The 24,382-nt window shown below is 36.5% G+C and overlaps 1 protein-coding gene across 5 annotated transcripts in view; it reads right to left on the reverse strand.

Moving 5' to 3' along the window:
* Positions 1-484: 484 nt before the first annotated feature.
* The window catches only part of PDE4D (phosphodiesterase 4D), a 564,892-nt gene continuing 540,994 nt past the window's right edge, over positions 485-24,382 (reverse strand). For all 5 annotated transcript variants that reach the window (XM_068422799.1, XM_068422800.1, XM_068422802.1 and 2 more), the window contains 9 exons: positions 17,708-17,801; positions 14,020-14,192; positions 12,931-13,029; positions 12,678-12,842; positions 10,833-10,932; positions 6,911-7,065; positions 6,161-6,283; positions 5,479-5,661; positions 485-4,889 (listed from right to left, as the gene is read on the reverse strand). In XM_068422799.1, coding sequence (XP_068278900.1) covers positions 4,479-4,889; positions 5,479-5,661; positions 6,161-6,283; positions 6,911-7,065; positions 10,833-10,932; positions 12,678-12,842; positions 12,931-13,029; positions 14,020-14,192; positions 17,708-17,801 — 1,503 coding nt within the window. In that variant the 3' untranslated portion in view covers positions 485-4,478. The remainder of the gene's footprint in view (positions 4,890-5,478; positions 5,662-6,160; positions 6,284-6,910; positions 7,066-10,832; positions 10,933-12,677; positions 12,843-12,930; positions 13,030-14,019; positions 14,193-17,707; positions 17,802-24,382) is intronic.

Consider the following 24,382-nt stretch of genomic DNA (forward strand, 5'->3'; position numbering starts at 1 on the left):
GCTGTCATTTACAAGTTCTATTTTAAAAAACAATTTATTTTCATCATCCATTTACAGGTGAGATTGTCTGGTCAATATATAGCCATGGTACTATTTTTCTTTTTTTTTGGTTGTATCCCAGAGTATTGCTCCTCTAGGCAATCTGTAGTCTTCTAGTTTCTTTAAAGCTGAAGTTTTATTTTCTCAGGATAGGCTGCTTTTGCCACTGAAACCAATGGTAAAATTTCCTGAAAACTGAGATTGAACACCTTTCTATATAACTGTATAGCACCTTTGTGGATTAGATTTCTTTATGAAATACCACATTTGACTGACTTCTCTGATTTGCCCCCACATTTATTTTGTATTAACTATGCAAAACAGTATGATGACAAAAATACAGTAATCATATTATTCTGGAAATACATTTTCTCTTAAGATGTCACAACTATGGGTGTATGTAAAAAAACTGAACTTGCGAAAGAAAATCAAATACAGTAACGAGGCAGAATCAACTCATGCTTTTATTTCCATTGCATATAAAATTTCATATGAAGGTATTGATGTACAGTACTATCCCATAGGCTGTAAGAGAGGCTAAGAAACCAGTGAAAGAATAGTCATGTGCAATGTTCACACAAGTTGCCACTCTCAAGACATCCCCAAAGGAAAATTCAAATTAAAACAATAACAAAAAATTGTTCAGGATTTCTGTTGTTATAGTGTCCCTTTTATCTCATTTAACACAAAAGCAATCTATTTCCTTTGGGCCAGGGCTGCTAAAATCTACAGTTTGTGTCAAAAAGGAGGCTCTGTTTTTCTTTGAAAAAGAACCTCTCCTTTCACAATGAAGTCGCATGCTACAAGGGCTGGGCATTGCTAGAATGGAGGAGAGGCATTTACCTCAGTCTGGCAAATTCATGGATATCAGCTCTAAGTAGTCTGGAGCGATGTGACAAGTCAAACAGCAAGAGATGCTCAGTCCAACCTGCAAACCTAATACTAGCGTTATTAAAAGATCTAAAGGTTTACCACTCTCCTCCTATAGACCTAGTGCATTATGCTATACACATCTGTACAAAGCCTTACATACATCTATATAAAATAAAACTTTGGCTGTAAAAGTGTATGAGTTATCCCCTTTTAATTCCATTTCACAATATGCATTAAAATCAAATGCTTATTAGAGATGCTTTCTCAAGCTGAAATGGATGCAATAATCCCTGATGATAGCCTGTAAAAAGATAATCAGAGAGGCAATACAATTATATTGCCAGAAGTCTGGAAAAGACTGATCTTCCAGTAGGATGATGAATGAAAGCTCATTGTAGTATCATGCATATTAGCTCATATGAATATCCCCATTAATTAGCAACTAAAAACATGGTAGAAATGCCCAGCCCTAGCCCCACAGCCACCTTACTTTCAAATGCAGCAAAACAGAAGAAAATATTGTTTAACGTTAAGGCACAGCCCTGGGACCAAAGACCTGCAGCTTTTTTTATTGATATATCTTTATGTATTTTATACTTTTCTTGAATCTTCCATAAACAAGCTCTAAGGTGACATAGAATATATTACAGGAGAAAAAATGTACAAGGAATATGTATACACAATAATCATTCTCTCACCAAGAGTTTCCAAATATAGCAACACCACCCCAACAAGGATGATGTTATAAGAACTGATAATTTACAATTAACATTACAGTATGTACATTACAATAAATACATGGTTGTAAACAGAGACAAACAAGACTGTATTACAGGTAAGGTCATTTGGTGAGAAAAATGCATGGCACAAAATAAATAATGCATTTGAAAAGAACTGTCAAAGCTTTCTGTAAAATCCATTTCATTCAAGTTTTTTAAACTTCTGAATGCTATTTGTTCTAGCTATATTCTTTCATTATCATTTTTTAATAATGACACAAAACAATTTAAGAATTCAAATACAGCATTACTGAGTACAGTAACTTGCAAGCTAAAGTGTACTGTTATAAGCAAGGTGAATTTTCTTTTCTCCCCCCACTCAATACCCACACGCTGCATTTTCTTATGGCAAAAATACTCAGAACACATAAAGCCACTTGTAAATTGTATTGTTTTAAAGCAGTGTGCAATGCTAAAACACACTTTGGCAAAAGAGGAAAAAAGATTGTACAGTGCATTATATCCCTGGCTCTACAAAATGATAACATTTTCTGTTATTTGATTGTCCACATGTATGGGTGTATATCTCACAATATGGTGTTATTCTTTTCGTTTACTTTCAATCAGTGCAGATACAAAACCTTTTCAGGTCCCTATTGGTTATTTGGGAATTTATATTGCTTTTCCATTATTAAAGTTCCAGGCACTCTTGGGGACTGAAAGGATTTTCAGATGGATCAAGTCCAGGAAGAAATGATGAAGAACAAAAAAAAAGTCAAAAACTAAAAAAAAAAACAAACCCCATGAGTTCTCTTCATTCTCTTTCCTCCTTCAGCATCTTCTGTGCTAAGGGCCTGTGAGGGCTAAGGGTAGAGAAAACTACGACCTGGATATAGAAGAATGCAAAATACATTTAAAAGCTTAATTCTTAGCCAATTGTTTTTAAACATGCTTTTATTCTGCATCTCAGACAATTAAAAAACCACCTGTATTCATATCTGCAAATTAGAAAATGAATCTAAAGGGGAAATAATGGCTGTTGGTATCTTCTTTTGTTAAGAAATCATCTTGGTATTGTAATTTTACCAGAATTTTACACAGTGGGAGACTGCTAGCTTCCCTAGGCAACTATTTCCCATCTTCTGTGCTCAAAACTACAATTTTAATGAAGAGTAAAGTGGAGGAAATAAAATTCCTTCTTCTTTCATGTGATCAAACAACAAGACTGGAAAATGACAAATATGAACTCCTACCTCCCTTTAATTTCACAAGTTACAGAAGCTGTCAGTACCAATCAAACTGAAAAGCAGGATTCCTTCAACACAAGCTGGATAAAGGATTAAAAGATCTGAGATTGAAATAGTGTGGAGTAAACTACAACTCTCATGATGCATTGCTCATTTACTTAAAAACATAAAAAGAAAAGACTGACCTGGCTCTTCGTGCAACAAAGACATGAAAAAATAATGTTAATCGTTATTTTTATGTTGTACATACCTCAGATTAGCAAATGGTTTAACTAGATAGCTGACAAACAAAAAGTTGAGAGTCAAAATTGGAAATATTACACTAATGCTTTTTTTTTCACCAGAATATTCCATACATTGTATTGGCCTGCTCTGATTTAGCAGTCTGTAACTCCCAGCCAAAAATGGTCTGGAAATGTTTCAGAGGGATGAATTTTATTAGTACAGCTGAAGAGCTGCTTTTGTATTAAGACAACAATTCATTACCTTTGTTACATGCTCTAGTCCTGCAAATCCTAATCTTATTGGTCCCAGTTGGTTTCACTGGGACCACTTGTTGTAGAAAGTCAGAACTGGCAGGATCAGGCCACTATGAGGGCAAAAGCACAATGTAAGTTCCTCTAACACGTTTAGGAAAACTGTGATGAAAAACAAACAAAGAAAAAAGCCATCATACTGAAAGAGTTTTATGTAACATAAAGGATATTCATGGAACTCGATAATATATAAAATAGTCTTCTACAGCTCAATATTACCATGAGATTCTAAGGTTAAAAAAAAAAAGAGGAGAAAAGGAAAAAAAACCCTAGAAGTATTATCCAGTGTAGCACAGATTTGTACTGAAAACTTGCAAGTTACTCTTTGGAAAAAAAATAACCAGTGGCAGATGAAGCCTGAAGGTGTTTTTCTTTAAATATAATACCTCAGTACATTTAATAATAAAAGTAAGCTCTACAAAAGATCTCTCTTTTACATATTATACAAAATGCAGAGGTTAATGCAACCCACTGGGTCACACTTCTTTCAGTCACGTATCAGGAAGACTTGAAATTAGAAAATTATGCGATTTCCACAGCTCATCTTCCTATTGGTAACAGAATCATGTTGTGTCCCATCATTTATATGCATTTGTTTTCCAGTAGGAACCTCAGTTTATTTTCTGTCTGTTTTCTCTCATGACGAACATTATCCAATGCTTTGCTTGTGAAATACAATGAATTCAAAAACAATCAAAGCATACTAGCATTCGGTTGGCAGGTGGTACTTCTCTGAAAACCTTTGCTTTATTTAATGAAATCTGAGAGCTTATTAAAATGTAGTTTATGGATGTTCTCCCCTTTGCTTTCTGATGCCATGGAGGTGAAAATTCTGGTTACAATATTCCTGAGTGCCAAACTGAGTCATCACGGTCAGTTTTGATCAACAAACGTCCTGGCAGATGACAGCAAGTTGTGACCATGGTTGTAGCATATGACATACACTTTGGAAACCATTATCTAATAAAACCAAAACAAAATAAAACAAAAAAAAACCCACAAACCAAAGAGAAAGAGGAAAAGAAAGGGAGAGGGCAAGAGAGAAAGAGACTGTGTCTTCATTGTTACGTGTCAGGAGAATGGTCTTCTACCACACAAGGTTCTGTCTGGTTCTCCTCCTCTTCTACTTCTTCACCTACTTGCTCATCAAGAGGAATTTCAGTGGATTCTGAATCCTGGGTGCAAAGAGTCTTGGAGTCACTGCAGCTAGTATCTTCTTCTACTTGACTTCCGCTGTCCTTTTCCGTGTCTGACTCACCGTCTTCCTCCAGTGTTAGTTCAAACTGGAATTTTTCAGTTTGGCCCTGCCTACCCTCTTCCTGGTCATCAGGTGCAGGAGAGGGACTTTGAGGGATTGTGCTCTGGTACCATTCTCGATTGTCCTCCAGTGTATCTAAGATATCCTGGGCATCTGGGTGAACAAGATCTGCCCACGTCTCCCACAGAGGATGAACAATGTAGTCTATAAAACCCACCTGTTTCAAATAACACAAAATTAGGATGAGCTCTTATTCCCAAATAAATGAACAACTATGCCTATAAGTCACACAAAGTATGAGAAACACAACACTAGTAGACACACTAGATGCACTACCCTTGAAAGTGGCTGAAAGGAAACCATGCTGTTTTATGTAGTAAATAGAGTCTTTTACTTTCAAAAGTCTGATTCAGGATATTGGATAAGGACTTGGAAAAGATTTGTTTTCAAATGAACTGTTCATTCCAAACAACTCCACTGCACGTAGTGAACCAAACAGCTGCTTTATATTTAATTCTGTTTTTAAAGGAAACCCTGATGAGCAGCTTTACAATACTCTTTTGACATGTATGCTTCATTGCAGACCATGACAGTGATGGAATCCCTTCAGCAAACACACTGCCATGCACTATGTTTTCACAGTAAAAGTCTCAGCTCCCCTGACCTACTACTCAGGAGATGAATTAATTAACTAGGAGTTAAAAAAGGAAAGTGCACTCAGAAATTAATCAAAACATGGCTATGGACCATCCTTTTCTGTTAAAATGTCATACTGTGTTATTTAACTGGCTACTCAAATCAATTACCTGTGATTTTTCTACAGATGCATTGTGCTTATCACACATGGGACTTATCTCCATTCCCCTCTCTCTCTCCCGATCTCCCTGACGGAAAAATTCCTCCATTATTCTGTCTGTCCATTGGCGGTAGAGATGGAGTGGCTTGGTTGGATTGCTTAGATCTGCACAGTGCACCATATTCTGAAGAACCTAAAACAGATTGAACACCTGTGGTGTCATTACACTGGAGAAAACCAGCTCCTTTTCCATTTACACTTTTGGTGGCTGTTAAACAATCTTGAAAATACATGTAGTGCAAGATTTATTCTAAACAGCAAAAACTTATGTGCTTGGGTGGTTTTCGTGCCTGCAGTAATAGCTGTGAATTACCTTGCTTCTGCTGCTTCTGCCTGTATAAGGGACAGAAAATCTTCGAGAGGAAGACCAATCAGGTGCTGATAATTTGAAGAGAAGGCCAAAGCCTCATTTAGTCCAGAAGTACTCTGGTACCTCGTTACTCTCTCAGAGAGTCACTCAGTACCTAACAGAGTACGTCACAAATAAGAAACATAAAAGGGAGTAGAGGGAAGGTAGTGAATCATTGTGTGAGAATGGACAGCTGATCTAAGACACGCTGGAGAATGGGCAGGCCAATCTTATAAAGGTTGTGAGTTAATACAAGTGACCACTTGCAAATGAATTTTCTTACCTGAATCCTGTCTGAATAGTTATCAAGAAGTAGGACACCAGAACTGGTCACTTTTTTGGTTTCAACCATAGTTTTTAAATCTGCCAATAGATTCATATGCTTAGACACGTCTGTTGCAAGTACCTTGAAAGAAACAAACAAATAAATTAACATCATGTAAATTATTCTACCGACTTTTTTTTAAATCAATTTTTGAACACATAAACAAACAGTTCTGGGGAGAACCCATAAATCCTGTGTCTGAATACACTATAGAAGTCCGAGTCCTGTATGTCATTAGTGTCCAAAATAGTAAGTTTTCATTTTGATTATTTTAAGAATAAGACAAAATGATTATTCAGAATTGTTCAGTGTGATCTGATCAGTCTAAATTCATCATCAATTCAGTAGCAAATTTCTAACTGTGATGGTGAAGTGGTGTACATGTCAGTATGAAAACAGCTTGAAGCAGTATTGTATAGAATCATAGAACAGTTTGGGTTGGAAGGGGCCTTTAATGGTCATCTAGTCCAAACCTATGCAGTGGGCAGGGACATCTTCAACTAGATCAGGTTGCTCAGAGCCCCATATAGATGGTTATTGAAACTGAAAAGAACCCACTATTCATGTTTGGATGTGACACGAGAAAACTTCAAACTTTTACTTCACTCGTTATGGGTCTAGTGACATATAATTTATCATAAAATGCCTCTGTGCTTTATTATTCCATTTGCTACCACTACGGAAGAGGGACTCTCAAGCAGAACTCACAATGTCAATGACCATTTTCCTTAATGATTGCCTCTGTTTTTTGGTCAAATTCTGGAAAATGTCACAATTTTCTTCCTGCAGCAGCTTGAAGCCCACAGCTAAGTGATGATTCTCCAGTACTGATGAGTCATTGTACATCAAGGCAAGTTCAGAATCTGCAATAACAATCGCAGGGCAGAACGTTACTAAAGCCTGTGCTTCTACTAAATCCCTTAAGATTTTTTTCGAATTTGTTACATTCATAACAAGATTTACAGATGGACTTTTAGAAACAGAGTTCCTGTAGTTCACAGTATCAAAAGCTACAGAATTTATGACTGAACATCTTAAATTAAGGCAAAGTATGTTGAGGAAAATAAAGAAAATGCTTTGCAGTGAAACATGTACACATGCCCGGAGTAGCAAGTTCGAAAAAATACAAAGAAGGTATTTTTCAGAATATATTTTCCTATCTGCATGAGGTCACATGGAAAATATTATATGCATAAACACACCTGAACTAAAACACACTCTGATGTTTCCTCTTCTCATGCCTCCCTCCTACCACAACTACTAAAATTCCATTGTTTAAGTCAAGTTGCAGCTATCCAGCACTCAGACTGGGAACACACAGATGAAGCTTTGCTGCAGGTCAGGCATAGAGTACATTGGTTTTCAAACCATGTCCTTCTGCAGTTAGCTAAGGCACTCAGATGCCTACCCAATTAGGCCTACAGGTCACTAGTCCCTGACAACTGGATACTTTCAGAGGAGGCTGGGAGGATAGTAAGTGTACTTCTGGTCTTTTTCTTGGAAGGTCATGTGGCTTGAAAATGCAAGCAGTGGCCTTGCCTACTGCCTCGTACTTGAGCATGGTCAACACCCAATGCCATAATGCTGCCTTCTCCAACAGAAGTAGTCTTAACTTGGTCACTCCATATGGCTGTGAGAATAACACACACCTTCCTAGCAATGTCTGGGCTAAGGCGCATACACACAAGGTCTGCATTTGTCTGCTTAGACCTGCTGAGCAGCCAGCTCTGACAAATAAAAGCAGTTACAACAATTTTCTGCACAGCTTTAGATTCTAACCGGGGATACCACACAGTCAGATTGTGTACGTTTTAAGACACAGCTTGCAAATGAATCTGTCATAAAACACAAATACTTTTTATGCAATCACACTTGTCATGTGTGATATTAACTTCTATTTATTACAGCTGTTCTACCCTAAATCTAACCATAAGTCAGTCTATTCTACTCTGTCCTCTTTATCTTCTTTTACAGCAGCTTTGTTTTAAAACCCCTCTGGCTCAATGGGGTGCCTATACAAGCTCTGCTCTTCAGACTTCATTAGTCTCATTATCCATTCTCTTGCTGTCTTCCCCTCCTGTACAGAGTACATAGATCTTTTGAATCAGGAAACCCTTCCTCTACATTTCCTTATCCTGATGGCAGAAAAATTGTAACAGCAAAAGGAAAAAGAAAGTGAGTTTGTCAAATGATCTCTCTTTCATCTTTTACAGATCATTTACAAAGCTTGCCTATTTGTTATTTTTCTTACAAAGGAGACAGGCACTAGTTTATTTTCCTTTCAAACAGCCTTCTGATAAGCCCCAACTGCAAAACACTCAACACTGCCAAGCACTTTGGAAAGGCTGGAGGTATAGACAGAGCTAAAATGTGCTCAATGTTGTAACAGAGGTGGAATCAGAAGAAAGTTTCCCTCTTGGTAATCTTTGTAACACATTATGAAGCTTCAAGAGTATTTGGAAGGACAGAGTTACAGTGATCAAATAAGCACCTCCTCTGATGCTAATACAATACATATTTGTTTGTTCTTTAATAACATTCAAGGGGGATCAGATTTTTAGACAACTGTGTAAATAGACTTTAAATCCTAAATAGGGAAATAATATTCAGAAATATCACGAGTAAATATAAAGAATAAGCTGAAATATGGCAAATATGTACACACTTTAAGTAACTGTAAGTATATTACTCTTAAAAACTACATTCTTATACTTCTTAGTGAAATGTTAATGCATTGTAAGGTTCTTTGGAAAACAAAAATAGGTGGAAGCAAACAATCTTCTAGAAGTTAGGAAATTCTAGAGGTTAGGATTTGAAAGATCTAAATTAGATGGTCTTCATCTGTCTCTGTTCCTACAGTTTCTTCTCTGTACACAGAAGAACTCAAAAGGGATAAAATCCCTTTTTCTTTTTCAGCTTGACAACAGCAGTTCCAGTTCATGATGTTCCTTGATTGATGTGGAAGCCTTCTCTATCAAAAGCTGAATTGAGAAAAAACAAGGCATTTCTTCGAGCCCACTAAATAAGCAGCATCAGAATCACTCCTAGCTTAGCTGAAGTTCAACTGTCTGCCTAGAAGTGAAAGCTTTATGTGTGACTACCAGTGCTTCAACTAGCCAGTCATCCTGCTTAAACCTGAACAACTCTGTGGTTTCCCTGCAGCAGCACCTCAGAGCCACCAATATATTCTGATATTCAATTTCTGATTAAACAAACAAGTAAAAACTTTACTTATATATGCCCACTCTTAATAATTTAGGCATTACACACCGTTTTGTGCACAAAGCTTGATTCACTCTCTTCCTATACCATGCTGCTGAACTGTACTGGTTACCAATAAAGCCCCAAAGATCTAGAGTCAATTCCAATCCTCCTCCTTGCAGATGAGTCATCAAATTGAATTTCATTACAGGGCAGCCCTCAGGCCATTCACGCAAATAAAATCAGATGCAGGCTAAACTGTATTGGAGGTCTTATTTGTACATAACAGCAGCAACGAGTCAAAAGAGGAGCTCCCTTCTTCAAACTATGCTGCTGATTTGGGGTCATACTATTTTAGCACCAGTGCAATACATTCACCCAAGTGTAGGAATGACAGTATCTATAGATGTGCCACAAGATGGGTCAAATACACAACCCTAAGCATGTTTCCATTTCTGTAGCTTTTTCTTCTTCTGTGCTTGGATTAATAGTATTATTTCAATTTTTGGGTCAGTTATTGTAAAAGGAGAAGTTGTCAGATGGCAAAAGAAATAACATCATATGATGGAACTTGCACAGACCTCAATGTGCTACCCACTTATAACAGTAACATACGCCACTGAAATCAAAGCAGGTTACATTGGGGCAACAAGCCATTCAGTAAATGGGTTGTGATCAGGTTCAATGAAGCTAATAGTGTTCTTCTTCTAGTAAAGACTAAAGAAGGGGGATAGGTTCATGCAGTGCTGCAGAGAACAGCCTCGAGAAATGCAGAACAAGTACACTGGGTTTCAAATTCGGAGATGACGTTAGGGTCTCATTTCATTAGGGCTTTTTCCTCCACACATGGAGTGCCAGCAAGAGACACGGGAAAAAAAAAAAAAAGGTTTGCCATAGCCTGCAGGGACAGGCTGAGAAAATTCAGTCCGAGGCATGAGTGTGCAGAGATCAGAAAACAAGTACAATAGCCAGGGAAAGACACAGATGGGCCTGTCAGTCTGTTTGCTAAAAAGAAACTTGTTTTCTAAAAATGCATGGCTATCTTTGATCATACCATATGCTTCTAGTACAAACCCATAAACTGTTGTCTTTTTTTGATTTTTATTTAATCTTCCTTCATTTTTCTCCTACACCTTCATTTATTTAATGTAAACCAACTAAATTTCAGGAGACACCACATCCAATACATTGAAACAGTGCCAGGATTATAGTTCATGTCTTAGTAATTCTTGCTAGAGGGTACTATCTTTATACTATATTATTTCTAGAGTTACAAGAAATGCAAAATAATATCCAGTTTAAAATACAAACACCTATATTTACTGAGAAAAGGTACAGTAGAAGCAAACAAGGAATGAACTGTGTGTTTTTATGGTGCTATGTGCAGATCTTGCAGGAAATTTTTGAGAAAACCACTAAACAAACTTACTTGTGTTGATAAGAAACTGGTTTGAAACCCCAGGATGATCTACATCATGTATTGCACTGGCAAAAAGTGCTGCAAGAATCTCCAAATCAGTGAACACTGCCTAGAAAATCATGAAACAGAAATGACAATCACTAATCAATGAAAAAGTGTTTTCAATAAAAAGGACTCTACTTTGAATCTAGATCTGAACAAGCAAAACACATTTGAAAGGTATCAGGAATCTCAAGAGATTTTTACACATAGGCTATTCACACCTTTTGTAAAATTGTCAGTTATGTAGAATTTCATAAATATTTCAAGTTTGGCCAAAGTAAAATAATCATTGACAGGATCACTGAATTCCGTAACAATTGAAGATTTTTCAGCTTTAGTCTTTAAATAAACCCACTTTTATTAGATCATTAAATACAGATTAGATCACTAAGTACAGATTTCTAACCTACAGCACAAATTCAAGTTAAAAATTTCATCCTGACTCCTACATATTGTCCTATACTTGAAAGACGCACATCTCCTAAAGGATGCTAAAGGAAAAGGTGACAGACTACAACGCATCTTACTTAACATTTACTGATTTTTCTTCTGTATGAGACTATGAGGAAGACAGGAAGAGAGGACTGCACTGGACCTGGCATGTCACTGAGCCCAGTCCCCTATTCTCACAAGCACCCTCATTATATAATTGCTTTCCTAATTGATCAAGAACAGCTCAGAAGTGTGTAGGGTCAGCAGTGGTGCTGGGCAGACATTGCTATTTTACTGGCTAAGGTCATGAAAAAAAGTTGATCTGGAAAGAAAACCCAAAAATGCTACAGACGACCAGTTCAGCTGTTTGGTGATGCCAGTGGTGATTTAAGAACATAATGTGATCTTCTTCATGAGATAAAGAAAATCTTTCCAAAGAGAATTTCCAAGTCTTTGAGGATCAAGACCTGCCAACAGTCTTAAGGTTCACTTATAACCCTCTTGTTAAGAAGGTGGTAAAGCAGAAGCATTCAGTAACATAAAAGATTGATCATTATGAAAAAGAGTCAAAATGCAGCCCTCCTTGAAAATGAACGGAAATCCTTTTGAACTACTAAAATTTCAACTGCTTGCTTTATCTAACTTTTTCAAACAATTTACTGGGATATATCAATGTTTGCTAAGCTACAACCTGAACTGTGCTTAAAAAAAGTGAAAGTAATCTCCATCTTTCTTCCACTTCTTTCTGCTTCAGGGATTTAAGCACTTTCGACAAGAGAATTCTTCAGAAAGGAACATATGAAATATTACTTTTTTTTCCAAACAATTTTGAAATATTTATGAAAAAAAAATGAGATAGTCCAGTGAAAATTTAGTATATGTTCCACTCTGCCTGAGAAACAAACACAAAAGTAGCCTTTCAGGACCAGAATGAATATGCACAAGGAAAAAAACAAAAAACAAGTGTCCCTATTGAGTGAATCCCATTTTGTCATTACCTTTCCTAAGCAATTCCACTAACTGTGGTTAGTGAGAACCCCACATGGGAAACAACAACAGAAGAGGATGTAGTATTAATAATGAGATGGTGGAAACCAGTTATGCATTATGTTACAATGAAAAAGGTTATGACAGCACAAATCTGCAAGTATAAAACCATGATTTAAAAGAAAGAGATGTGACATTTTCTGCACAATATTTACATGTAAATAAGCTTTGATCCTCACAAAATATCATTAAAAGAGGACAATTCGTGAAAGAAATGTTAAGATTTCTTTTAAAAATACTGCAGAAACTAAGATCTTTAATATTTCATTTAGAAGAGTCTTATTATGTCCCTTTCTCTCATGCCTGCCTCTTTCCCACCTCAGCATACTTTACCTCTAATGCTGGGGTTGATAGCAGGACATGGGTTGACTGAACAACATCTGCAGCATGTATGTTATTATGATATGCCACATCTGCATGGTAATGGTCTTCTAGGGTCATCAAGTAAGTTATTAAAGTGTCTACTGGAATCTTAAATGTTTTTAACAAGTCTCGTTCCTAGAAAAGGAAAAGAGAAACAATTAAGATTAAAAGCGCAGAAAAATCTCTAAGATAAGCAAAAAGCAACACAGCTGCTACTACTTGCCTGAAAAATGGTGTGCATGATGACTGTCAAAGGTCTGTTTCCAGATAACTCTGCTACTCTGAAAACCTGAAGGCCCCATTTGTTCACATCTTCTAGTTCCTAGAGCAGAATCAAGCAACATATGTGTTGAAACCTAACACAAACTCCAGAGGTTTTTTGATTGAAACAGCTACAAACGGCAAACTCATGAAGATTGAAACTTTGCCACTGTGAAAATCATATGCTAAACTCTGAAAGGGGGAAAGCTGCTGCTACTGATCTTGTAATATTTCAATTTGCAGCTACCAGCTTTTCAGATTTTAATTCACTAAGCAGGAAAGAGTGCCTCTTAAGTGGATTGCTCCAGGGGGAAAAATGGTACAGTATATCTTGCATGAGCTGAACTGACACACTTTGCTATCTCAGTGCCCAGTGACAGCAGAGTTCAGCAAGGAGGTAACCTCCAGAGATGCTGCAGTTCTGCAGCTGTCTCCCTGGTTCTCAGATATACTCTTCAAATAAAGGGGGAGATTCCTGAAAACATAACGATAAGCATATTTCAAAATACAAAACTCTAAAATTAAAAGAATAATCACTTTATGGCAGTTTTAGATTATTGCCAACTAGTTAGCTGCTGGTGCAAAAACCATAGGAAATGTCACTAAAAACAAAACCACAAATGATGTACGTAAAAATGACACAGCTAAAGTCAGGACCTGGAAGGATAGTGCTCTAATGCTATATACCAGTTGTGAATTTTCAAAAAACATAGAGCTGCTATGTATTTTCATTCCTGTGACAGTGTATGGTATGTTTATTCTTCATTCCTCAGATACTATGAATAAGCAGTTTTATTAATGCATACACAAATACTAATTGATGTTTCATCTCCAGATGAAATCCTGTTCACATGGAAATTAACCCTTATGGCCTGATTCTGAATTTACTTGTTATTCTTCCTCTTCACCAAATTTATACTATTTCAAGTTAGATCAACCTTTGGTGCTACAGCTTGAAATCAATGGTTATAAGCAGAGAATGCAATAATACTGACAAGGCCACTCTATTTTAATTCAATGGTTTAAATTCAAGGATTTATATATTCTCTACCTTGGCAAGAACATCTTCTTGGTCTGTTTTAACTCCAAATCTGGGAATACTGGAATTAGTCAGGCTGGAGCTGTGCATCAGTTTTTTGACTCCACTGATCTGAGACATTGGCCTCTTCTTTTTCTCTTTCTCTTTCTGCATTGGAGAAGGGATTTCAACTTCATGTTGTTTGTCTTCAAAAGAATGAAGAAAGAGAATATTTTTTAAAGGAATTACAAATATTTTTGTCCATTTCACTGTTGAGTTATATCTTACAGATATTGTATTTCTTAACAAAACTTCTTTTATTTTTATGTTTGGAGATTTTGCAACAGATACTTCATATCAAGAGCAGTAAAAACATGAAAAGAATCATAGACCTATACCTCAGTATAAGCAGATCTCTATTTCACAAATTGCCTCATTATTTTTGAACTGGCTTTAAATGCTGACTTGTGACTGTCATTTCCACGCCTCTGCAACCCTAGGGCTGTAGAGAGGGTCAATCCTTTCATTATAAAAATGTTATTATAATTGAACAGAAATCTAAATTTTCATTTTGCAAGAAAATTTAAAATTTCTTCTTTACCAGGAAAAACACTCTCAAATACTTTTTCAAAAACAATCAAAACAGTATCTCATGTAAACCTTCACAAACCATTTTCAGGACTCGAAGGGCCTAATACTTGGGGACTGGTCCTGTTTGTGCTAAGACTCTGTAAAACTCAGAAAGCCTTTTGCCAGCCACATCTACAAGCGCTTTAGAGGTAGAGGCAGTTCATGCTAGCAATGCAGCACATTTCTGCACCTTCCAACCAGAGTAAGTAATACCAACAAAAGGTTATCAGCAGCATCACTTCATATACCTCATCAACATATGTGCCAGTAAAACTTTAGACAGGGATTAAACTAAAAGTATATTTAGGCCACTACTGGCTGATCGCTGCAGAAACAGTATGGGGGTGTGGAGCATTGCAGACATCTGTGGTCCCCAAAGAAACCCAAGTTGGTGCAACAAAGGACTCTTCTGCCAAAACTGCTAGGAATTTGCATTATTTTTTGTTCTTTTTATTCATATTATATTTCAGCATAGAGTTTTAGTGACTCTCTCAAAATTATCTCTTCTTTGCTGAAATGTAACTGCATCTTTTCTAGTCCTCAAGGAGTATTCCAGGAAAACCAGGAAAATCCAGAACAAATGTTTCTAACATATGAGCCTAGCAAAACCTATGATTTAAAAAACACCTTAGAACAAAAGAATTTTTTTTTAAAAAAAGAAAATTTGGGCTCTTTAAAACATGTCTATTTTTCCCTTCCTGCAATGGTCATCTTCAGTAAAGACACTGAAACCAGATGAAGGTAGCAAGTCTATTTCTAATTCCCAGATTGTTATTGTGTTTGTTTCTTCACTTACTTTCTTTTTTCCATTTCCTTTTTTTAATTACCCTTCAACAGCCGCATTTACTGGACACATCAAATTCCAAACAAATCACAGCAAAGAAGAGACTGTGGAAATGTCACCAAGCTTTAGCCTGCGGCACCAAGTTCCCTGATTGCCCTCACCATACTTCACCACTCTCCTCATACAGACAAGGAAGAAAAGGGGGAGGTGAAGCGCTGCAGCTCTTGACTGGTGCAAACCGACAACAGATGAGGAGCAGTGACTCATGTTTGTGCTTTGATGTTTATGGTTTGGGTCATATGCACAAAGTTTAGACCCATCAAAGGGAGGTTCATAAGCTGAGCTGTCAGACTAACTCAAGTGAAAGGAAGTGTCTGTCTGAACAACTTTGTATCTCCAGAGGAATTCCACGGGACTGCCTCTGCTTTTGTAACTATGAGCATACAGGGCAAAGAATCCTGCACCCATCTGAACATCCAGAAAAGACAGCTTGCCATTTGACCCTGGTTGTGCTATGCTCATTGGCAAGTTCTCTTACATTTTATGTTAATAGGAAAACAGGCTAATGACACTGAAAAATAAAAACCTTGCATATTATTATACTCGATGTAGAAGCCTTAATTCTTACACAAGGAATGTATTTGTTGTCATTATGAATAACTTCATACATGTTATATAGCCCTACTTGGGAAAATAGTCCTTTTTTTTGAAGAATAAGAAGAATGGAAAAACCTGTTTTCTCATAATATGTTCCTAACTTTCAAATGTAACAAAGTCTATAGATGCTCAGGAGATAGATTATGTATTAAAAAAATTAACTAACTAGATTCACTAAAATTTTCTATGGAGAGAATGTTTTCCCTCTTCAGATTGTTGCTCAGAACCTATCTACTTAGACTGCATATTTTGAAAATATGCTATTTAAGCAATAACTCTGTAGAAGAGGTATTTTCCCCATTGTATTTCTCTTGTACCTACCATTTTAAGTATCCTAGGTTTTCATGCAACCACAAAACAATACCCACGTCTCAGTAACTTAGAAGTGATTACCTTTCCAGCCTTCTTTCTGCTCAAGACTGAGGTCTCATGTAAAAGGCTGACAGATGCATTTCCTTACCCTGTCAAAATGAGCCTTATATTTTCAAGTAAAAGCAAGTAGAAACTGTCTTTTCAGCCTAAGTGGGTCATCTTCTCAGGAAACCGTACACTGTGACTTTCAGGGCTCCTGAAGCTGTGCAATATTGCTTCTCCATGACAGAGGTTCATCCCCTTCTTATTGTCTGAAACCCTGCTGTGCTGCAGCACTCAGGCACACTAGTGCAATCATGAGTAAACTGAACAGACATTAAGCAACCCATTTAGGACATGGTGACAAGTAGGATAAAATGTACTTTAAAAAAAAAAAACACTTTCAAAAAACCACAAAAAGCACCAACTATGGTATCTCACACAAATAAAACAAGACGTATCTTAACACGTGTGACTGGCACTTTTAAAAGTACTTGTCATCCTAATTTAGACATATTCAGCTGTGCCTCCCCTTACATAGTCTTTATGAACCAATGGTGTTTTGCTCAAAACATGTTTCAGATTGGTATATTATCTTCATCTTCACGTTCAAAATCAACCAGTATGGAACCAAGTTTTATTCATTTTCACCAGTTTTAGCAAAAAAATTACATACTTAGTTCTGCAAAGCCATAGAGGAGGAACCATACCCTTTGTAATATTGTGTCGGGCTTTTTGTAATATTCGTGTCCCACCACACAAGCTCTTGAGCTGCACAAATTCTCCTGGCAGCAGTCTGTTCAGATGTTGATTTAGTCATACTCATCCACCTGCTCATGTGCAGGCAGGGAACACCAAAGCATCAGAACTAATGAGATTTTATAAGGTTACGTGTGTTTGTGTGCTTACAGCACATTGAAACCTCATCGCTGTAACTTTCATAAGGGAAACAGAGTGGAATCATTCTTTTAATATATAATTATTTCATTATATATTCATTTCTTAATACAGTAGCAATATAGTAGTTGCAATGTTACAAGAAAATACATATATGAATATTTATCTGTAATGACACAGGGAAACCACAGACACAAACTAAATGAGCTGTGAGGAAATGGATCTAACATGATCCCCCTGCTCAAACACTGAACGATGAGATACTAAATGTACAGTTTCTGAAAACAGAACCTAATATGGAAAGCTACTTGCTTTCAAGCTCTATCACAGCGCAGAGAGAAGAAAAAAAAAAAAACACAAAAAAAACAAAGGCAAAAAAGTTAACTCCCATCATAGTCTTACCTAAGAACGTGTTTGATATATATTCTGAGACCTGATTGCCTGACCTGCTCATTTCAGATAGGTGCGTTAGTTCCCGGTTGAGCATTCTTTTAAACTGGAAAACAAAAGAAAACAGCAAAAAGTTAGCAATCAAGATGTATTTTAGTTAGGATGAGAAAATGCAGTCAATTTATAACTGGGGAAAGGACATGACATTAAAAATATATACTAAACTAAGAAAGCAAAAGATCAAATGTAACATTGCTCTACCCTACTAACTTATTCGTGGGTTGGACAACATAATTCTTAGCCTCGTGATTCAATTACTAAGGCACAGGGTCCTACTAGTAACTGAGAACTGTAAGACATGTATACACACAAATAATTAGTATCACTGTCTCTTCAATTTTTCAATTTTAATGTGGACAGAAAATACAAATATATTTACAGAGGACCCTGTCTTTACTAGGGTTTTCTTATCATATTTGTATATTAATATATTTCTGCATTTTTTGCAATTCATTTTGTAATATTTCAAGTTTATCTTACCTCTCATAATTAATCTACTCAAATATATGATGGCAGTGCTCAAAACAATCAAAATATCTTACTGATTTCCTACACACCAACATGAACAGAGGTAGGTTTAGTTGTCTTTGACTTAAAATTATTATACTAGATCAGCCCAATGACTCGACCATTCCGCAGTCTCAGAAAATTGTCAGTATCTGTATGAATCAGAGCAGAAAATACCCATCTGTGGAAACACCTTCCTCTTAGTTAGCAATTCACTCCAGGCACTCTATAGGATAGAAGTGGATATTAACATTCCATGAAATGTGTAGTTGTCTAGGTACTCATCGAGTCTTTCTTGATTCCTTCTGGACTCCAGGGTTAAATGGAGTGGCATTGTGTTCAATGGGTTAATTGCATAACACAGCTCTAGCTATCTTACATGCATTTTCAGTGACTATAGCTCTGTCATGATACTATCAGGAAATAGAACTCAGCAATATTTGCTAGCAATTTAAACAACTCTTGCCAATGTAAATTAGCATCCATCTGTCACTACTGAATTTTGCCTCCCATTATGCCATCCTTCCATTTTGTTGTTAGATTTCTCAGTAATCTTTTCTCTTAACACAGCCAACTGATTTGTGCCATCTTCAGAATAATCTTTCACGTTGTGCACCCAGTTATGACTATTTATTATGTCAAGCAATAGCTATCCTTAGTATATATCCCTGTAAACATCCCTCTATGTTGAAAACCAGCAATTGATTATTCTATATGAGGTAAAGCACTAGACTAAACATTAACCACCTCTTTTCCATCCCACTGGAATCAGCAAAGCCCCTTCTTCAAAGAGGCCTTGCATAGCGAAAGGTGTTGTTTTCTTCACAATGTCTTTGTAAGTCACCAATTACCATATTGGTCTGTGTGCCAAATAAACAAACACTCTAACCATTAGCCACTGCATTCTCCTGCCACCTTCCTGCCATCAGCTCAGGAAGTTCCTGCCACAAAGACTGAATCCTACTTTAGTCACAAGCCAAAGCCTTGATCTCAGATATAGCCATGTGCTAGCAAGTACTCAACACATTTCTGAAAATTAGAACCATACTGCAAATACAGTTACACATATTATGAACTACAGGGCTATACATTCTGCATGAAACCAGTATCAAACTCTATAGTGAGATCTGATGTTTGTCACCAACACCAAATGTTAAAAAAACAAGTCAAGCTTGCCAAGCAGTAACTTGTCCAAAAATCCTGAGTATTTTTAAAAGCCTTTCTTCAAACTTCTAACACACACTTAAGTCACAACTGCATGCTTTTTCTTCCGTACCCATGAAGGTGAGAAATTGAATTATTTAAGGCAAAAACTGAAGATCTCATAGAATGGCTTAGTCTCCAGACGGTATCCAGAAACCGCAGCTTTAAATTCAGCATCATGTATAGGAATCTTAATAAAATGTCAAAAGTTGACAAAATCACACTAACTTCCAGGCCTGTCTTCAGTATACCCATTACCACTCCAATATTCTCTCTTCCTTAATTTAATCCAGGTAGTTCACCGGATCCCAAATAAACAGGTCCTCATCTGTCTGGTTTTTTCATAGTAAATCCTCTTAGATGATGTCCAGCTTTGCGATGCTGTTTTTACTGAAGAACAACACTACTGGATCACGTTCTGCACTTTGGAAAAAGACCATCTAGCCATCGCTAGTACATACTCTTCAGGAACTCTCCTTAAAAATTTCCCAGCTTTGAAAGGAGAACAAATTGGTGTTTGTTTGCACTATGCTTTTTCTGTAGCTACCTGACACAATAAATGGGAAGGACTTTTTTTTCTCCAAATCATAAATTCAATTGTGGGGAACAGGTAGTGAGAAGGTTTGTTAATGCATACTGGGAATCATCTTGTGGAACTTATGGAGTACATGATCTTTAAGAATTTCCAACTAAATGTTTATTGTATGGATATCCACAACAAATGGAAAGTGCATGGCAGTCTTTTCTAATGGTATCTTCCCCAACAGTCTCATGCAAAGCCTTGTCTTCCCAACTCCCATGACCCCGTAAGTCACCAGAACATAAAATGTCAACCATCAGCATGAAACCTGCAGAACAGTCTGTGTTGCTACTGAACATGGGGCACAGTAAAACAAGTCTCCCAGCTTCTGCAAGGCCCTCCTTCCAACAGCAAATTCAATGGGAGAAGCCTTTGGCTTTGAAGAACTGTAGCAGTGTGATTTCCTCATACTCTTTCACATGTTGCTGATGCCACGCCGACAAGCCTTTGACATTTATTTTGAAAACATATGGACTAATCAGTGTAGGGAACTGTTTTGATTTTCTAATTTTATGACAAAGCCTTACGATCATCACCCACATTGAAACAGATGAAGTTGAAGACCATAAGCAGACAGCAGTTTCTCATGCAGAACAATAACGATCTTTGAGAACACTAAAAAACCCCAAGAAAGATAAACAGTGATAGAGATTTTCAGACATTTTTGTTGATTATATCCTTTCAGTATATCTGTATGTTACTTAATCCTCTGATGTTTAATAACTTATCCTTTGGGGAAAAAAATATTTTTTCCACAAAAAAAACCACCCCAAAACATTCCAAAGACCCTACTTTTCCCTGTTTCTCAAAGATTTCATTTGTGCCCAAGTGCACCCATACGTAGTTGGTGCTTCAAAGAGTGTCAACTTTCCACATATTTATACATCCCTGCACGATTACTTTACAATGAAACTCTGCCTGTCACGTGGCTCCCACAAGATCATATTGCAAATCACAGAAGTTTGTTACATCTGTGAGTCAACACGGTTTCAGTCATCCAGCAGACGCCTCTTAACTGCTTGAAACTTGGCTAGACTGTCCATACTCTCATCTTTTGTCCTCTCAGAAATAACATTTAGCACTTTATTCAGAACAAGTCAAACAAGACATGAAACTACCTTGTCACTAATAGTAAATGTTAAAGATAATATTTTAAATAAGAATTTTAAAAATATGAATGCCATATACTTTCCCAGTTGAAGAAAATCAATCATAATACATTAAAACTCTTGTTATTAATAAACATTTACACCATACACTTTAATTATGATATTGTCAGCTCAGCATAGGGAAGAATCAGAGGTTTTTGGCTGATCTAGGCATGTATTGTATTCTTCCTCAGAAAGAAAGATTTTCCCACATTAAGACTATGCATTGTTAGATTGGAAAAATTATCACATATATATATCCCTTTGGAATATCATAGCCCTTGACTATAGCCTAGGAAATTCCCCCTGAAAATGTCCATTAAGCCAATTACACAGTTCTCCACTGCTGAATACTGATGTCACAGCAACAGAGCACTGAAGTATGGTCTGAAAAAAGTCCTAAAAACATTTCCATAAGTAGAATTTTTTAATTTCATTTGTTTCTCTTGATTTTAATGTTTTTTATTTCACTCTCAGCATGATGGAGGGGCGGACCCATAGCACAAACACAGGCACAATATTCAAATAACATTAAAAATTTGCCAAAGTGACAAAAGTACATGTGCACTTTTACCTCCCTTTAAACACCTAGGAAGTCTAATAGAAGGAAAACTAACACATGAGGATAAATGGGCACATGTTGATGAGACAAGAACAGTTTCCTAAATAGTGGTCACCTCCAAAAAACAGGTTACAAATGAGTGACTGAGCTTGGTAGTTTAGGTCCTTCTGGGCTGAAGACCAATGTGTATGTATCTCTGTATATTATGGCTGCCAACCTAAGATAAATATACATGGTGTTTTAGGGGAAAGATAGGATACGTTTCTGATGTCAGCAAAGGTACACAGAAAAATTTAGACAAACTTTTTCAGTAACCATGTTGCCAGATGGCAACGAGAGCACTGATATAATTTTGGGAAGAGTCCATGAAAAAGTTTGGGCTGCATGCTTAATATGTATGGGTTTCATTGATTACACTTTAGAACATTTTACATTTTTTGCCTAAAGTTACTGAGTCAAGAACCAGAAGCTTAAGTGAATATGCAGCCTGCAGTTAGTTGCGTTGGGAGAGGAAGCATGCAGAACCACCCTTGGTGTAGATGCCCTGTCCTGGTAGGGCCTCTTCCACCCAGGCTTTGTTCCTGAACAGGTGATCTGCTGCATCCTAAGGACTGTGAAGAGGCTGCCTCCACTACAATCTTTGGCACCAGTACAGAAAGTGAAGCTAGGGCTAGAAGGTAGTCCACGGATGAAAAGGCCCCATCCTGCCTGTCCTTCAGTTTGAGTGCTCATCAGGCTCCAAGCCCAGTGGAGGCTGGAACCAAAATGCTCAACGGACCTGGAGCCTTTCATTGCACTGGTTCCCAAACCCACATGGCAACAGATCCCAGTTTCAACCTTTCTGGCTGCTTCCTTTCTAGGTAACATTTCTAAAAGTTTACATGAACAGAATGCATCCATGGAACATATATTCAATACTTGGAACACTAAACTTAGACTATTTTGTTTCTGAAATATCTATCAATGTTATTTTAAAAAGATGTTTGTAACTCAAAAAAAAAAGAATAAACTACATTATTTTACTGGATTTGAAAAGTCTCATATTCTATAAAAACAAGACAAGGAACTTAAAATAGGCCAGCCTTACAAATTAATGTAAGGCTTCTGTTTATATTGCTTATCAATGCAAAACTATCTTTGATTTTAGAAGCATTCTTGATATATAAACATCATTCTTAATAAGCAAAGATTTGGGTTGGAAGCCCATGTGTTTAATTAACATCAAGGTCACACACTAGTTTTTACACATAGTGAGGTACATATCTCTTAAGCCTGGCATTGTGATAGTGGTTCTCACTGTTTCAATGAAAGCCAAGGGTAAATACTCCACATGACAACCATTCCTCAAAATATAATTAACAGAAGATAATAAAGTACAGCCTGAAGCATACAGCAATTACTGAAATATATGTATAGTAAGGGATGTAAACATATATAATGATCTGAGACTCAAATGTTTCATTCTTCCTTAGAATTTCATAAATGCCCTAAATCATTCTGTTTTGAATGTCATAAAAAGCAGATCTTTGACTCTTTTCACATTTTTCCTATAATGTGTATACTGTGAACTCAAAAAGCTCTGTACTAAAATTGTGGTCAAGTACTATTTAGCTTCTTACTTAAAATCATTGCTTATAGACAGTATAGGACACTGTCTGTACAAAGGACATTTTTTTTCCATGTATAATGAATTACAGCTACCATGCTCTGCTGAACTTCAATTAGAAAAAAAACCTATCAATTTTAACAGCTAAACAGTAGAGTGAATAATTTTTGAAGAACAGTGATTGAATTTTTCTAAGTTAGCAACTAAGAACATGACAGCAGCTGCCTGGAAATGCAGAAAATACTTCCAAGTAAACTACAATAAATACCTCACTTTTACCTGAATGGAAAGTAACTTAATCTTATTTTTTGGTAAACGAGAAAGGAATCCACCTAGCTAGTAAAATGGGATCCAATTTCTTCACAGATGACTGATCAAAATCCTTGAGAATATACTATAATAATTCTGCATTAGCAGAGAATGGCCACAATGACCTAATTGGACACAATGACCTAATGAGGATTTTAGATCATTTTTTTAAAATAAAAATTTATGATAAAAATAGGTATTAATACAAGTAAGCGTAAGAGATTCAGTCCTGTGTGAATATAATGCTTGTATTATTTTTAGTCATTTAATTCAACACTTGCATTATTTAGTTCAGGAGAAATCAGAATTTTCTTTAAAACGGGACGATTTGGAACAGTTATGTCAAGCATAGGATGTTTCTTCCTTTTTTTTTATTTTTAAACACACTTGGCAACAATTATAAAGGCAACATCATTTTTTTAAGCACAAACACACAAGCAGGGCTAAAACAAAGCCCAAACATGGTTTTGCATCAAGTAAATTTCAGTTCCATATGTTGAGAGGCATATTGATTTAATTCTTTGCTGCAAAACTTTTCTATAGAAGAGAAAAGCTTATCTAATTCCATTTTTGAGCAGTATTGCAGTTTCAAGCTAGTTCAAAGCTGCTCTACATAATAATGTAGATCAATATTAGAAGATTACAATTGCCAGTATTTTAATCAATAAGCTGTCACACACACACAGAGGCTACCAAAAAAACATTGCTGGAA

Source organism: Nyctibius grandis, chromosome Z, assembly GCF_013368605.1.
Source record: "Nyctibius grandis isolate bNycGra1 chromosome Z, bNycGra1.pri, whole genome shotgun sequence".
Classification (NCBI taxonomy): domain Eukaryota; kingdom Metazoa; phylum Chordata; class Aves; order Nyctibiiformes; family Nyctibiidae; genus Nyctibius; species Nyctibius grandis.